Source organism: Cygnus atratus, chromosome 3 (genome assembly GCF_013377495.2).
Source record: "Cygnus atratus isolate AKBS03 ecotype Queensland, Australia chromosome 3, CAtr_DNAZoo_HiC_assembly, whole genome shotgun sequence".
Taxonomy (NCBI): domain Eukaryota; kingdom Metazoa; phylum Chordata; class Aves; order Anseriformes; family Anatidae; genus Cygnus; species Cygnus atratus.
Window position 1 is genome coordinate 4,103,863 of NC_066364.1, and position 18,277 is coordinate 4,122,139.

Consider the following 18,277-nt stretch of genomic DNA (forward strand, 5'->3'; position numbering starts at 1 on the left):
GTTTCCTATTTGTCAACTGAGGATAGGAACAAAGAGATCTTTTATTAGTTTTGTATTGTTGTCTCCTTGGAGTGATGCCTGTTTCACATTTCCATACATGCTGCTTTCATCCAAGGAATCCAAGTGCCACCATAAGGTAAATTAGTAATTTTTTGGTATAGTGCTCCTTCCTGCTCACAACAGACACTGAGCATTACTGCTTGCATTAGAAAAGTAGAAAATCCCATGAACAGAAAGTAATGTATAGTTCCTAGGCATCGGTAAAGTGTGAATTACCTCTGGGATTAGCACTGGGTGTTTTTGAAGCGCTAATTTCTATTTATTTATTTATTTATTTACATTCCTTTACATGTGAAAAAAACGGAAGCAGACAACACCCAGGAACATGGCTGTATGTGAGACCCTATAACATCTCTGTTCGGGTGCAGCCCTCAGATGGAGAAATTGGAAAGCAGCTTCCTGTACAGCCACAAATCATTTTCCTGGATAAGAAGGTAGGATTTGCCCCTCTGTGGATGGAGGCTTGTATTACTCTTGTACAATTTTGACATCTCTGAGCAAAATCCAAAAGCTATGAGACCGACCTATATATAGGTCATAGGATAGTTATACAAATATATATGGTAAAGGAGGTAAAGGGTAGGTCTCTAAATAAGCAGTCATTGGTATTTTCGGAACTATTTTTAGACTCTATTCATACTTTTCATCTTTTTCCCATGATGGTTAGATTTGTCCTGTAGAATCAATTGTGTGCAATTCTCTGACTCTGCTCCTGAAGCTTAGGGGATATCATTGAGGAATGAAGGAACAGCAACACATTCATGAAGGCTGGCAAAGTCAGGGTATGATGGAGTATCCTGGTTTGCCTAAGCAAGCCTGCACCATGCAGAGCAGTGCTGTGCAGAGAACACCTTGTTTAAAACATGCTTGGACATCTGTGTGATGTAGTTTAGCAATGCCAGAGATACCAACACAAGTCTTGGAAGCAGTAGACTAAGTCCAATGAGTCCTGGTGAGCTGCTGGATCATGTTCAGTCCCAGAGTCGGGCGAAATCTGCATAGCAATTTTCACAATTTTCTTCTGTTTCCTGTATATTTTGATGCTCCCTTTGCTCTTTTTCAGTTATTTTCCATTGTGGATTCATCCTCATTGTGATGGATAGGCAAAATAATACCCACAGAGTAACTAGACCTGGGTATGACATTTTTACAGTGGTGACCCTGAAGCGTAGTGTCAAATCCAAGCTTGGACAGCTTTGTGGACATTATTTCTGGATGCAAAGTGATTTTACAATAAAGCCAGCTCTGGATATCCATTAACCATGAGGCAGGTTTCACATCTGTGAGACACAAGACTTTCAGCTTCTTTCTATTTGTGTTCAGTTCTCTGCAAATAGCCATCTTGTGCTTTGGGCTGTGGAATATGCCACTTGGCCTACAGCTCCTGTGGATATCTAAGAGTTTTCTACTACAGAAACATCAGATCTTCTGACTCAGATGAATGTCAGACATCGTTGGCTGTCTGAAATGACACACAAACATCTGCCTACGTCTGGGCATTTGGATCCTCCTCTGAGTTTCCAAACCTTCTTCATACATGTTTTTGCGAGACTTGAGAACTAAAAATCCCTCAAAAAAATAAATATATATATATATATATGTATATATGAAAGCCAATATTTTTGCATGTATCTAGATCTATGTGATTTAGATTCTACACATTGAATAGGGATGAGTAATTTAGGTATCACAAGTACTTTCTTTCACTGAGCATATGAGGAATTTAAATCTTCACCCTCACTAAACAGACAGACAGAATCTACACATTTTCCGTGAATTCGTTGAGATATTCATCCTTGGAGATATTCAAAAGGTGGCCTGGATGTAGTCCCAGGCAACCTGCTGCAGGTAGCCCTGCCTGAGCAGGGAGGGTGGGCCAGATGACCTCCAGAGGTCCCTTCCAATCTCAACCATGTTGAGATTCTGTGATTCTGTGAACTTAGATGCTATGATGATGTCAAAATTCACTACTTCTCTTAGGTGGTGTGAACGTGACCCTAGCTACTTGCAGTGAAGCAGCATACCATGCCAGACTATTGGAACAGACTGAAGTTGCCAGAATTGGTTCCTCTGAGTTTAAGTTCACCATAGTGAGTTATGGTGAGGTGTTTGGCATTGTTTGTAACACATAGGGTGTAGATGCACACTTCCCTACCGCTGGGCATTAATAAATTATTACAATTATTAAAGCCATCAGAACTTTCTTCCCTCTTGCTTTGGAGACAAGATCTTAATCCTGCTTTTTTTTTATTCTTCCCAGGGTCGAAGAGTTGAAGAACTGGGACCTCCCTCAGAACCCTGGCTTGTATCTGCTCACCTCAAGGGCTCCTCCAAGGCTGTGCTAAAAGGTTTGGACATGTTTTCTTACAGCAGGAGTTAAGGCAAAACAACTAGGGGAAAATATGGTGATAAATTTATGGTGAAATCCTCCTGGAAAATTATTAGGTTTCAAAGTTAGTCTCTGCACTAAAAAAAATAGAATGTTGTATTGAAGTTTGGTGAACTTCCTGGTTGTATCCTAGAGAAAAAGAAGATTATACAAAGTGTTTTTGTACTCTGGTAGCTTGAAGGGAGTATATCTAGTAGTTTATCTTGAAAAGATGCATCTCAGATCAAAAAAGAAAAGACTGGAGAATTAGAAATCCCAATACCTGATTTTCAGCTAATGTTAATTAGGGTAATTTCCTTAGAGTCAATGACAATCTGTTTGTCCCAGCAAATGATCAGGCCAAGTACAGACACAAACAACTGACTATTGTTTTTAATTAGCATACTTCAATGTGAAAATGTTTTTCATGAGGGATTTAAATGTTTCCCTTCTGGTCCTCATTTATCAGAAGACCTGAACTCATGATTAACTCTAAGCATGTGAGTATTTCCCTTGAGGTTATTGAGACTATGAACATGCTTAGATATAGATCGTTGTTTAAGTATAGCACTGAACTGAAAACCTGTGGATGATCATATGCTTGTAAACTAGAAAATGGAAATGAAATTGATTATAGAGCATCATAATGTTAATTACTAAAGTCTTTAAATGTAAGCAAACAGTGCACACAGTCAAAAGTGAAGTTTCCTAATATAGGTAAAGCATTTTGTTTGCAATAAGGTCATTTATGTGTTAACTTTGATTGAAAAGTTCACATTTGGAGAAGCTAAGTGGCACTTATACTGTAGGTCAGAGCTTCTCATTCTTTGGGTCCAGTTCATGTTTCTGTTAATATGAAGTTCTTCCTACCTCATCATAGCTCCAGGTTTACAGTTTAGAAAGTCCTTTGTTCTTTTCTGTTGTTCATGCCTTCTCAGGGAGGTATGCCTCAGAGGTTTAGGAGTTTGAGTCTAGATGAGACACAAATTATTGACTCAGCTAGTGGCCACTAGTGGAAAGAAGGAGAGAAGGAAGGAAGGAAGGAAGGAAGGAAGGAAGGAAGGAAGGAAGGAAGGAAGGAAGGAAGGAAGGAAAGGAAGGAAGGAAAGGAAGGAACGAAGGAAGGGAGGGAGGGAGAGAGGGAAGGAAGGGAGGGAGGAAGGGAGGGAGGAAGGGAGGAAGGGAGGAAGGAAGGGAGGGAGGGAGGGAAAGAGAGAAGGAATGAGACACAGCAAGAGAGAAAGAAATAAAAAGAAAGAAAAGTCACTGCAGAAAAATGCAATTCACATTCTTTAAAAGATACATGTATCAAATTAATAGTCAATAAACTCCAGCAAAGAATGAAGTGCGTGGTACAGATGTTCTGCATGTAATAGTTTGCTGCAGTTTTTCCTTTGACAAACGTCCTTATTGTACTCGTCTTTTGAAGCATATGAAAGCAGCATTTAATCGAAATGGGTCCCGTCTAGCACACTGAGGCTGCTTCATCTGACAGCAGCCAAACTGCCTCATGGAAAGTAGTTTAGCTCCAAATTAGCTTGCTTCTGCGTTAAATACCAGCTTGCCTGAGAGATCTTTGTGAAGACTCACATATATATCTATAATATTCTGAGCTTTGAAGCATATGTGCCCGAAAGCTGAGATAGTCTCTGTTGAGGAGTACAGTACAGTATTCCAGGCTTCATCATAGACCAGAAATGGTAATTATGAAATATTTGGACACAGCTGACAAGACCCTCTATAAAAGTGGTGCTACAGAGAGACAAGAAAAGTGTTGGTAGTCAAGGCAGATAGTACCATAAAGAGGGTCGTATGTGGCATAGGTAAATAGAAGAACCAAGATCAGGATGGAGCAATTAGAGAAATCTAGATTCCCTTGTTTCCTTCAGGTCTTTTCACAGAATAAATTACTGATTATTTATATAGGACAGCTGGTCCCAGAGACTCACAATGTAATTGTGGGTTTGGTATGCTAGACACTGTACACAAATGGAGAAATATGTACACAAAACTAACTGGGATATTAGTAAATTAAATAGTACTGGGTCATAAAGAGGGGAAACTTTATCATTTCTGTTGCTAAATCATTAAAATGTGGCATGCTTTTGCCTGAAGAGTCCTCTCTGGCAATTGCTGGCCATGCTTCAGAAGTCAGTATAGCAAATAAAAAACGTCAGTAGGCAGTTTGCATGCCTCATCTCTGTTTGGAGGCTGTAAGAGTTCCAGACCAGAGGTTTGACCAGGATATGCTAGTTCTTCAGTGCCACAGAACAGATCCTGGCACTGTTTAGTTCCTGACATACAGGTGTAGGCACTAAGTGTGGGAGAGAAACAGAGGCAGGACTGGAGAATTTTTTTTCTGCGGATTACCCCACAGACCACCAGTAGTGATGCTTTAGTGCCAAGTTAGCTGTCTAATAGAAGATCTTGCATTTTTCCTTCAGTCGTGAATATACAGGTCAAGGTGGGGGAGCACAGTACTATGGTCACAACTAAAGATTTCCTCTTCAGGCCACTGTCCTCCTTGTAGGAGGCATCTCTGAAATAAATGCCATTAATTTTCCCTGTGATTCCAAGACCATTTGGGCACTTGTCCCTGCTTTCATAGCCCAAAATGAACACTAGCAGTCAGCCCAGTACTGATCGATGACCATCGCTGAAGCACTGAGCTAATGGGACAAAGGTTTGAGGGCCAGGGAAGTAAAGGAATACTGTACTTTTCCTTATAAGTCTCTACATACATTTGACATGCAAAGAAGCTTCCAAATATTCATAGCAGGTATCCTTGACATTTCACAAATTTATGTCACTAAAATCATTAATAAAAGTACAGCAGGAAAATTCAGCTCATCTAGAGCTGGGTGCCATAGCAAGCTCTGGGAACAGAAGAGGGTAGGTGGTGTAAGATAAACAGAATCACAGAATCACCTAGGTTGGAAGAGATCTCCAAGATCACCGAGTCCAACCTCTGACCTAACACTAACAAGTCCTCCACTAAACCATATCACTAAGCTCTACATATAAATGTCTTTTAAAGACCTCCAGGGATGGTGACTCAACCACTTCCCTGGGCAGCCTATTCCAATGCCTAACAACCCTTTCAGTAAAGAAGTTCTTCCTAATATCCAACCTAAGCCTCCCCTGGTGCAACTTTAGCCCATTCCCCCTTGTCCTGTCACCAGGCATGTGGGAGAATAGACCAACCCCCACCTCGCTACAGCCTCCTTTAAGGTACCTGTAGAGTGCGATAAGGTCGCCCCTGAGCCTCCTCTTCTCCAGGCTGAACAATCCCATCTCCCTCAGCCGCTCCTCGTAAGACTTGTTCTCCAGACCCCCCACCAGCTTCTTTGCCCTTCTCTGGACTCTCTCGAGCACGTCCATGTCCTTCTTGTAGCGAGGGGCCCAAAACTGAACACAGTACTCGAGGCGTGGCCTCACCAGAGCCGAGTACAGGGGGACAATCACTTCCTTAGACCTGCTAGCCACACTGTTTCTTATACAAGCCAGGATGCTGTTGGCCTTCTTGGCCACCTGAGCACACTGCTGGCTCATACTCAGCCGACTATCAACCAGTACTCCCAGGGCCTTCTCTGCCAGGCAGCTTTCTAACCACTCATCTCCCAGCCTGCAGCACTGCTTGGGGCTGTTGTGCCCCAGGTGCAGGACCTGGCACTTGGCCTTGTTGGACCTCATACAGTTGGCCTCAGCCCATTGGTCCAGCCTACCCAGATCCTCCTGCAGAGCCTTCTTACCCTCGAGCAGATCGACACATGCACCTAATTCGGTGTCATCTGCAAACTTACTGAGGGTGCACTTGATCCCCTCATCCAGATCATCGATAAAGATATTAAAGAGGACTGGCCCCAGTACTGAGCCCTGGGGGACTCCACTCCATACACTCCATACCCTCCATACATTGTTATGGGAAAAAACTCTTACAGTCTGGTTTACCATCAAAAGCCCTGTCCCCACCTGATGAGCACTCCCATGAATTTGTGATTGCAAGGTGTCTCAAAGTTTGCTTCTTCTCCATGTTGTTCAATATCCTGGGTGTGCTGATGGAAGAGTATAAATGCATTCCTCACATTCAGTCTTTAGGTACCTTCACCTGTTCTGCTTAACAGCAATAAAATGTCAAACCACCTGCTTTGCAAAGCAAATGGTTATTACATGTTGTCTCTGAGAAGGCAAAAGTCTGTGTTTGTGATCACTGGATTGAGTCCAGCATCTTAAGGAAGTTCTGACTTCTCACCCCCACCTGAACTAACATTTTAAAATTTGTCAGTCCTTAGGATTTTACCCTTCTCACTCCAAGAGCCTGAATGAAGCCCAGGCCTGGTCAACATTATTCAAGGGCCAGAACTTGGCTGGTACTCAAAGATACACACAATAAAATGGAGATCTAGTTGCAAAGCAAATTATAAATTTTCAAAAAAGAGCCTACAAAAATAAAAACCATAGCACGTGTAAATGCTGGGTCAGAATGCATTCCCTTATAGCTTAGAACAAGAGGTAAAGGGATGAAGAATTTCTCTCCTGGGTTTCATTTTAATGCTCCCCATGGAGATTTCCCCTGCTAGGTTTCCAGTTAAAAGTCTCTTGTGTGTGATAACAGGGTCATCACCACAGACATTCTTCATTCTTCAAATCCTTTTCAAAGCTTCTGACAGGGTTGGAGGAAAGCTCAAAATGCTTTAACAGTAGGACAGGGGGTAGTATGTCCAAATGATGAGGTGAAACATCTACAGTTAAGAAAAGGATTAAAACAGTCAGCTATTTTCCTTAGCTCCTGTGGCTGGATCTTTGAGACCATCCCTTTAACACAAAAATACTTAGTCATCTTTAATACTCTCCTGATACTGGTGATGTTGATGTCACAGAATATGTAAGTTAAGTCAAAAAGATGAGCAAGTGGAACTTTCAAACAGGTCTGCATAGCTCCCATTACTCCTCCTTGATCGCCTTAGCGTTTGTATTCAGATTACACTGCCATGATATGGACATGCACAGAGCTTATCACAATGAGCTTAATGACCCAAGGTTCAGAAGGTAGGGTACTCCACTTCAGGAGGGATTAGGTGTCCAAATACCTCTGAAGATCTGTCTCTATATGAAATTCCTGGGATGAGACAAAAACTTTACAGTTAGGAAGGACACTGAAGCCAGGTTTTCACAAGTCCCCTTCAAGTCACAAGGACTCTCCTGGTTTGCTCATTTTTATTTATTTATTTATTTATTTATTTATTTTTCCTGAGGGATTTAAGTCATGCTTATCTGGAAGCTGTTAACTGCAATTAATTTTTTTGTATTACTCTGCAGGGCTCACTGAAGTGCAGGTCATAGATGGATGTGCAAGCTTTTCCAGTCTGGCTGTGTCTGGCTCAGGCACAAACTGGAACCTTGTATTTACGGTCACATCACCACCAGGTAGGATCTATTTTTTGTATGTTGATTTTGTAAATGAGCTCAAAACACTACAGGTGATCTGAATTTATAAAAAGGGAAGTAAGATTTGCTTGAGTGAGGCAAGCAATGCAAAACCTCTAAATAGCCTGACTTCTGCTACATGTGCAAGCTGGCATCATCCAAGCAGCAAGTGAGCTGGGTAAGTGCTATACTGTTCATTTAAGATGCCCAAAATGAAGATGAGTTAGAACAGAGAAGTATTGCCAGAGAGAGGTACCTCTTTTTACTGGATTCCCTAACTATGAACTTTCCTACAGTAATCGGGTACATAGACCGGTTAGGCAGCCAGAGCAAACTTTTTTCCTGTAGTTTGAGTCCCCTTTTTCCTGCCTGTGTTCTGTAATTTTCCATCTATGCTCCCAGTTATTTTTTGTACTGCTTTTCACCCACCATTTGGCTGCATCTGGCCATCTTTATGGGTGCAGCAGGCTATTCACACTCAGAGCACGCCTTCAGGACTGGGCTCTGCTCAGGGTATCCCTGACGGTTTACAGATGTGACATTGGGACCTCCTGAGCCACCATAACGCTGAGGGGTCAGTTGTGGTTATACCTCCTAAGAAATACAAGCTGAGAGGGATGTTGGCATCTTGGGCAATACCTGAACTCTGGCTGTTAAAGGCCTGGGGGCATCTGCATGAAACAAGCACCTGCACAACTGTTTGGGGGCCTGAATTTATCTACAAATCTGTCTCTGAATGTATATAAGGGTCAAAGTGCTGGTCACCTGTCAAGTCATTGAGAAACAGGAATGTGCTCTCTGGCATGTAGTTCAAAACCAAATTAAGGTATAGGTGTTGTAAGCCCATGTGCAAAGCTTCTGTTCTGGTATTACATATATGTATATAAATATAACCTGAGACCTACCAGGTAGAAAGCAAGAGGGATGGATAAAATTTCTCCAGGAGAGGTGAGGAGGTGTGTGTGCCACTGCATACAGACCTGATGAGGCCTTGAAATACTAAGATAATTTTGTTTACCCATATTTAGAAATCATCTCAAAAAAGAATAGGTACAGAGAAGAATGAAGGTAGGAATCAGCATTTTTTAATGAGAAAACTCTAATATAGTATAGCTTGGTTAAGCTAGAAAAAAAAAGAAAAGGGCAAGTACATCAGATGGTTGAAGTGACCAAGTGGAAGTGACTAATGAGAAAATCTGAACAAAAAAGTAGAATATCACTAACATTTAGAGTGTATTGCTCTGAACAGCCTATCTTAATAGATAGGAATAGTGAGAACAGATCAGTTGCTTTCGGATGGAGCTTTATATGCTTATGGATGATAATGTGTAACACAGTACGGATTTATAACACAAGAAATCCTTTCCTATCCTGGGATTAAATTAAGATCCAGATATTTTATTTTAGAAACCTTTGCTCCTCCCAGTCCCAAGTGGCTAATCAGCACTGAGTGCTTCCCATGGCTCTGCAAAGGGAGAATTGTGGTGCAGGGAATACTCGGAGGTGGGCCTTTAGGGGGGGAACATATGTCTGCTTTGGGGTGGATGCTGCCGAACACCCACAGCTCCCATTGCCTTCACTTCAGTGAGAGCAGATGGAAAGTCAGCACCTCACAGGATCAGATGCTTTAGTGGAAAATGCAGCTTAATGAAATGTCTTTTGAAAGCTATTTCAGGGGAGTCACAAAATCTTCTCCCCTCTGAACAAAGGTCAAATAGAAATCCCTTTTATGAAATATTTAGCCAGAAAGAGTGTTGCAAAGAGGTGTTTAAAGACAGCAATGCATACAGCTGATGCATTTCTGTAGGTATCGCCTGCATAAATCAGAGCATTGTACACTTTTAATATGAGTTGTAAAAGTACACGGCAAACAAGCAATCCCCTTTGCTCGTGTCTAGTGGGAAACCATGCTGGAGTCAGAATAAAGAGTTTTATACTGCCAGAATCTTACTGAAGATATTTGCTTATCATTTGAGACAAACAAACAAAAATTAATCAATCAAACAATAGAAGTTTGGGACACATTTTCATGAATAGCTTTCTGGCATAGTTATTCAGGCTCATGCGATTTGGAGACAGCACAGAAGATGCCGATGATGCTGAAAGCAATGGTCCCAAGTGGTTTAGTGGTAGTTCCTGGGGACAGTGGGCTATTCATAGCACTGCTGCCTAGTCTTGCTCCTCATTTTCCAGTAATATTCACTTAAGTGATATGGATCCCAATGGGCTTGATCCATCCACTTTCCATTTAAACCAATAGCAGTCTACTTGCAGACTATTAGTGTGAAATGCAACCTTTAAGAACCTGTCTATGTAGAGTCCTTGATACCTGTGAGATTGCTTCTTTCCTCTCAATTGAAGTTCATATATGCTTGTATCTGCAGGCAAATTTTTCCCAATTGGAACATGCTTCCCATGTTGTTCTGACGAATCTCTGCTTTGTTCGGGTGGACAATATTGACACAAAGCTAATTAGTTTAATATAAAAGTACTTACAGCTACTTACCCTAGTCCGCAAACCTTCATCTGACTGTGCTTCTCATATTTTTAATGAATTGATGAAGAAGGTTTTTAGATTTTTATTAAAATTGGAACTCAAACAAGTAAAAGAAATATATGCCCATTGAAATTATTAAAATTGTGAGGTTTGGACTGATAATGAGTCTTGTAATAACGTAGGTAATAGGCTGATATACAAATCCACATCCTTCAAATTGGTCTATAGTGAGTACCGTGATAAGTTTTATTAAAATCCTACTCTTCCCAAACACATCTCTGTTCAAAATGTCTTTGGAAGTTGTCCAGGACCCATGCTAAGCCCAGACTCTGTGTGGATATTTCTGGGGAGAATCAGCCTAGATACGTATATGCCAAACAATTTCTTCACAGCTGAAGTTTTTACATTAATTTCTCACGCCTTAGCTCATGCACCAGTACTGTTGAAAGTACTGGAATAAACAAATTTATGGGGGATCCAAACACCTATATATTTCTGATTTTGGAGGCAGCAGTGTTAAGCATATTCCAGTCTTTGAAGCTCAGATGCTGAGACCCAATGAACTCTTGACTACGGAAATTTTGAGTAGCGGCTGCTTTGATTCTGATTTTATTTACAGAAAATTGTAGGATCTTGGGATAAAGAGCATTACCCAAATCTTGTATGCTTCCAAAGACTAAGTGTTACCATGCTAACAGCAATGACACTGAAACTTTTTGTTTATATTTGCTCAACATCAACATGGTGAAAAATATAAACATGTTCACCAGCAGTTTTCTGACTCAGCTTAATGCTAGTCAATGTTTCTAAAATTCCCACAACTTAATTTAAATAAGTGATGTATAACTTGCAAAAATTGCGCATGAATTAGCTCCTTTCTCATTGCAACCAGCTTCCCTGTCTTGCTAGACAGAATGTGCACATTTTCTGCATGAACTTGATCTGTTTTTTCTCAGAAACAGGTTCTTTGTGAGCATATTTTCTAGGTTTGGTAGTCGACTGGACAAACTCATGGAAGAAATACTAAGGTCTGTTTAATACAAAGAGACTGACTCTGCTTCAGGATGCACTGAATGTTTGAGACATACATTGAAGAAATGTTAAATATTTGTCTTTTCCTCATACCCATTTCTAAATAAATGTTGTTGGCTAATGTTGGATGTGGGGATGGAAGGACATCTGGACTGTTCCTGAATGCATTTTTACAGCAGCATCACCGTCAAAAGTCTATAGCCTAGTGTTTTCATTGTGGAATGAGTGCCCTTACTTTTGTAATAAATTCTGACTGCTTTAAATTCTCAGGAGCTAAGTTCACTGTGCTGTCTCAGCCATTTACCATCTTCCCTGTGCCCACGGGAGAGAAGGCCAGCTTGATACTTGTTGTCTTGCTGAGTGCAGTAGCTTCTGCATTCGTCCTCACTCTTGTGTTCTGCTGGTTCAAGAAGAGCAAAAGCAACAGTAAGTTGGAAATGTCCACAAAAATTTATACTTGTGGATTCCCTCTTTCATTTGGCAAATCTCTTGGGTGGCTACAACAAGATTTAGCTGCAATGGCAAGGCAAACTTGCAGAATTTTTAACACTATTCATGACTTTTACATGAATATAGCCTGGTTGCTTTCTTTTTCCTAACATCTTCTGGCTTTGGATACAACTCAGAATAGGTTTGTCTAGTTACCTATCTCTCCAGTCTGCTATTCTCATGACCCTTTAACTAATTTCTTTTGTTTGTCTCATGAGTTTTTGCATCTTAATTTTTATTTTTTGAGTTGTTAAGGTATACAATGGCACTCAGAGAAAGCTCTGCAGAGTTCATTAATTAACAGTATAGTTCATAGTTCAGGATTATACAGTTTTGAGCCTATAGAAGATGACTGAGTCCTGGCTGGAAAAAGTTCTAACTGTATGTGAAACACAATGAAAATCAGATTTCTATAGTGGAGATAGAGAACTGAGAAACAAAGAAAAGCTGCTGCATTTTCCTGATAAAGGGTGACATAACAAAACATTGCCACAGTGATGTTAATGCAAAGCCATGGTGCTTACCCAGGATCAGAGACACCTGTACTGTGAATGCCATAGGGGCAGTGGCAGAGCCATGCTCACATCCCACACCACATTATCAGCATCACATGTGTCAAAGTGGTAATGGAAGGGCTGCAGCTTCTCTGGAGATCTTCCCCTAAGCAAATCTATTAATTTGCCTTAAGATTGCTGGGTTCTAGCATTGACATTAAAACAAATATAAGAGGCTTTCCCAATACAGAAGGCATAAAGGGAAGAACTGAAGACAAATGCACATGACTGCAAATGTTCAATGGCTTGATTCCCAGTCATCTTAAATTTCTGGATATGTTGAAAATTACCGATAATTTGGCCTTCCAGATGTGCTAACTGAAGTTGTGACCTAGCCAAGTGTACAGGGAAGACACAGTTGAGGAGCCAACGAAGCTCTCAGATAATACATCATTTTAGACACCTATTTCCCATTGGTTTCCAAACCTCCTTGCTAATTTCACCAGATTTTTGCTTCCAAATAACTTTGAAAATCCAAGCTAAAGAGTCTTTCTGCTAAATTACATCATGAACACTAGTTGCACTGAGGTCTGAATTTCTAATATTATTGAATATGGTGACAGCACAAGGAAAGATTTTACCTGAACAGGTAGGTTCCCAAATAGCAAAACATAAGACATGATCATAAAACAACTCTCTCTGCTTTGGGGCAGAAAAAATACTTCTAGATTATCTTGCTAATTCACCAGCAATTAATTGTTGCTTGAATTAATAATTGCTGTTGAGCTGAGGATGCATTGGTAGTGATGTGACTGATATGCTTCATTACAGAAATGAGGACTAAACAGGCTGATATACCACAAGCCAGTACCAAGGCACCCCAGAAGCAAGCACAGCCTCATGCACCTCGCATCCAGCCTTGCCACAATCCAGGAGAGAATGAAAGGGGTGTGCCTGTAGCAAGAGGTGAGACTGTAGTTTGAGAATAATTCAGATTTTTAAAGAGTTGGACGTCAAAAGGGTTGGTTTAATTCTCTTCAAACTAAAGGTTTGTATTGGGTCAGTGACATGGCTCTTCTCCGAAGGGCTATTACTTTGTTACCTCCTCTTCGTTCTCCCTGGTGTTAGTCTACTTGTCATTTTATCTCTTTGCAGACATATTGTGTGAAATCCTAGCTCCACTGAGGGCAGCAGCATAACCCCCCTTGAGCTCAATGAGTCCATGATTTCATCCAGTGCTCTTGGACGGGGACTGGCATTTCTGCTGCCCACTACACATGCAGCAACAAGGTCTCCCCCTGCCAGGGGTCCAGGAGCTAAAGTGATAACAGAGATAGCCACTATGTGGAGCTCAAAAAGCTCCAGACAAGCTTGCAAGATGGGGAGGACTGTACTGGAGTATGCTGCTGTGCTGGAAAAAACACGCAGGACTCCTTTGTACACTTCTCAGTAACCTCCACCTCTTGTAGTTCCTTCTCATGGACCTTCATGCCATGCTTTCCCAGCAGTGAGTCCAAGCTAGCATCCTAAAGTGGCTCCATGGCCCCCATTTTTTGTCCCCCTTTGTTTCCTAACATCACTGATGCAAAAACCCATCTTCCACCCACCTCCTCAAGACTTGTCTTTTCATCCTCTCCTGATCAAACACAACTTCTGAGGTCACTGAAAAACAGACAGGCTCAGGGGCATGTGGCTGGCAGCATAAAGCACTGGCTTCCCTCTCTGCAAGCGTGAAACGTTCCTGGAGTGGTTATTCTGTCGTGGCTTTTTCTGGTCTCACCTGCCAACTGCACAGATCTAAGAAAGTTCAGATAACCCTGCTGAACCACCCATTTACTCTGTATTGGGAATTTCATTTTTATCCTCCTTCCTGAAGTCTATGGATTACATAAGAGGCAGGAAGAGGCGAGCTGGAGTTTTATCTCCTTTTAATTAGCATCCATCACAAAAGCAGAGGCAGAGAGAGAAGGAGAGAGGAAATTCTGCAGTTTATGTGTTTTGATATTTGCTGTACTCCTCCAAAACACAGCATTCAGCTGTGTGCCTTAGGACACGTATCTGCTATAAATTCATTTTTTATCTAATTTGTCTGAGATCTAAGCTTCCTGTGGAGGTCTGAGATCAAAGGATCTGATTCTGTCTGATGTCAGCTCTGACACATAATGTGTGCTGACTTAGTTCTGTCTATAAACTCGCAGTGGGAGGCTGCCATTCTCCCTTGGCACCTTTACATAGTGAACTTTCATTTTGGCTGGGGAGGCTGACAGGTACAGCATTGATTGGAGCCATCGTGTAAATAATTCATGGAAAGATTTATTTATTTTTTGTCAGAAAAAGGCAATCCAGCCACTTAAAATCTTTTAGGAATAGTTGCAAGACAAAAAGATTCCCCGATATGTTCAAATCTAAACAAGGATAACAATATCTTAAGTGAATTTAATACATATGACTTGGAAACGTCTAATGTTTGATTTCCCCTTATTTAAAGTGCTGTTGGTTTTGGAGAGAGAGAGGAAATCAAAGCTGAAGTCTTTTTGTTTCATTTCTGCTTTACAGTTGTTCCCCCCATAAGAAATCCCACATTTCTAGTACAATTAAGTTTTTGGAATCTTAATTATTAATCACCACAGTAAGTCTTGCAAGGCAGGGTTTCTTTGGTAGTTGCTTATACAATGCAAAGACCAATGGAGGTAGGGTCCCTGTTTGTTGTCTCAGAAGTAGCTGAGGATGGAGATGAGGAAGAAAGCTGTATGCATAGATATGTGGCACTTCAGGGGGGAAGGGATCAAGGTATTACTCTGTCTGACTGTGGTGTAACAAAAAAAATCTCTTCAGCTTCACATTATGATCTTGGTCTTGAATTAAATAACTTTTGACTGACTAATGCATGGCTAACAGGAAGGCACCTGGAGGTGGAAGGGCATATTGCTTCTTTTTGTACTTTATTCTGGTGGTTTTTCACTTTCATCATAGGAAAGTTGTATCCTACACTAGTTTGCATTTCATAGCTTATTTTTGCAGTTTTGAGGCCTAATCTATGCCGCATTGCTGGAAGTGATCAAAGTCAAGTTGGATGGGGCTTTGGGCACCCTGATCTAGTGAAAGATGTCCCTGCCATGGCAGGTAGGGTAGACTGGATGATCTTTATGTTCCCTTATGATGCAAACCATTCTGAGATTCTGTGATACTCTGATTCCATGATTCTGTGATTCATTTCTTATACTGAGTATCACTTTAGTATGACTTCTTGGTTTTGTTTTTATTTTTCTCTCAGTGAAAATACATGATCATTAGGTTCAAATTGAAGCCCTTCTTTGAATCTAACTAGTCCTGGCAATTTGAAATTCTTCTTCTGACTCTTTTTTTTTTTTTTTTTTTGTATAGAATTATAGAAGCACAGAATATCCTGAGTGTGAAGGGACCCACAAGGACCATTGTGTTCAACTCCTGGCTCCACACAGGTCCACCCAAAATCAGACCCTATGTCTCAAAGCATTGCCCAAACTCTTCTTGAACTCTGGCAGTTTTGATGCCATGATCACTGCCCTGAGGAGCTTGTTCCAGGACACGACTACTCTCTGGGTGTACCCTGTACTTTATTCAGACTTGATTTTGATGTCTGGTTTGTGTTATTGCAAAAATAAAATTAGTTCCCGAACACCATTCACTCCTCCTCTACCACCAAAAGATCTCATGAATCCTTTTGGTTACTGTACTTAAGTGACCTTTATCCCAAACTCCTTTCCCACCACTGCCCAGAAATCATTGTTGTTTACCTGAAGAGGGTCTCCCACTCACCAAAAAGGGTCCTCATCCCTCGTTCCTAGGTTGCTCAGACCATCTCCTCCTTCCTGTCTACCAGTTTGTCATTCTTTATACTGTGTACAAATTCCATTTGAATTAATTTTGATTTCAAGTTTCAAGTTACTGGTGGAAACACAGAATATCATCCATTTTAGTTGTAGTGCCTGGTACTGCAACACATCCTAATCTCTAAGAATTATTTCCCATTACTCTTGTCCTACAAATCCCAAGTCAATACTTCATCTTTGAAACTGCTCATGTCCAGAAAACTTTTAGCCTCCTCCAATAACTCAAACTTGTTTGATGAGTCCTATTTTCAGAGTTGAAAATGTCACCTTTGAAGATGAAGAGGGTGGGAATACATACCACAAAATAGTGTAAAGCTTTGGTGTAGATGATCAACATCCTGTTTATATGTACAAAGAAGGAAGTAGAAGCTAGTGATGTATGCAACTTGTACTTTAAAGGAGCCAATGACCCAATATTAGGGCAATAATAAGAAGAAAAACTGTTATTTGCAGAAACATGTGACTACTGAAAATTTACCAAGAACTTTCCAATGGATTTCCATTATTAGGAATTAGATTATTTGGATGTAAGCATTTTGTATTTACACATGAAATATGTATAGTATATATTTTGCTTTTTCAACAATGATCGAATGATTTTTTCAACATAATTTTTAAACAACATTGCAGATTACAGGCTCTGCCCTGAGTAGGACTGAAATGTTGGAAATTAAAAGTTCTCCTTTATATTATAGCTTTATTTGTAGAGGGTTGATATGTTTTATAGATGTGTAGTATTAAAATGATTTTCAGTGTTAGCAATATATAGCTTATTAATCAGCTGTATTCTATACACTTTATTATTAATCATTTATTGGAACATTTGATAAACATCAGCAAATGCCATGGAAGCTATTTGTGTATCAATAAGAACAAAGCAGCTGTTTTGTTTGCTGTATTTTTTGGTGGAAGCAGCTTATGGTTATTGGGTTTTCAAAACTTATTTTTGCCAAAATTAAATCTGTGGCCAGTTAAAATAATTTTCCATAAAATAACTACTTTTTCATTAATGTCTTTAACATGCAGTAAAGGAATGGAGGGGTAAGGAATGTGAAACTAGGGTCATAAAATTATTGTAAAACTCAAACAAGTTTTGCTTTTACAGAAATGGAAGAAACCAGAGCAGTAGGACATGCTACAGTACAACTGAAGGAGATGAGCCTGCAGCCCTATGAAGCTAAGACAGTGAGAAAGATGAACACACTCCAGCGTAAGACAAGTAACAGAGACATCTTTTCTGCAGCCAGGAAAAGTGACAGTCACCAACAGCAATGTAGAGGAACATCTCTTGGTGACTCTCAGGAACTTCAGCAGCCAACGGTCCAGGTGTGCCCTGCCCAGAAAGATGTGCCCCAGCCTTCAGGTGGTTACAATGAGGAAAGAGAGGGGTTGGATACGATGCCCAAACCTCAGAATGATGTCAGGGAGCAGATTGTCATGGAAGCAGCAGCAGAAGTATAATAGAAGTCATGTCAAATGGTGGACTACTGAAAAAGCAAGCTTTGCCTGGCTTCCAGTTAATGCGAAGTTGAGTTTCTTGTCTCCATGGTCAGATAAACCCATATTCGATCAGGGAAACAAACTGTTGTGCTGTGCATGTACAAGTAAACTTGTGACCTGGCTCTGAGGCAACAGGGAGACTTTGGCCACGTCTATGCTACTAAACTGTCTTAGCTTCCAAAACAAGCAGGTGTGACAACGCAACCTGTTGAGAACAGTCCTTGGCTTCTGATACCTCTATTAACTCTCTCTAAGACTTGCTGGGAGGAGTGCTAGCTGGGTCTGGCCAAAAGCTTTCAGGGATTAATTAGCCTAGCAATTCAACTGCAGATATTGGAATTTCTGTACCTGCACCCTGATGCTATTTAATATGCTAACATCAGTGTTGTCTTAGAGGCTAGAGCAATGCTGATTGGTATGTGTGTGCATGTACATATACATACATACATACATGTATAAGAATTTCCCCATTTCTTCTGATCTTCCCTTTCCAAGATCTTCAGTATGTGTGTAAACCTTTTCCTTTTCCTGAGCAAAA

At 40.7% G+C, this 18,277-nt stretch overlaps 1 protein-coding gene across 1 annotated transcript in view; it reads left to right on the top strand.

Moving 5' to 3' along the window:
* The window catches only part of PKHD1 (PKHD1 ciliary IPT domain containing fibrocystin/polyductin), a 254,443-nt gene extending 236,743 nt beyond the window's left edge, over positions 1–17,700 (top strand). The window contains exons 60-65 of the mRNA XM_050709748.1: positions 368–494; positions 2,321–2,408; positions 7,748–7,855; positions 11,655–11,810; positions 13,199–13,333; positions 17,345–17,700. Of these exons, the coding sequence (XP_050565705.1) occupies positions 368–494; positions 2,321–2,408; positions 7,748–7,855; positions 11,655–11,810; positions 13,199–13,333; positions 17,345–17,700 (970 nt within the window). The remainder of the gene's footprint in view (positions 1–367; positions 495–2,320; positions 2,409–7,747; positions 7,856–11,654; positions 11,811–13,198; positions 13,334–17,344) is intronic.
* Positions 17,701–18,277: the final 577 nt, after the last annotated feature.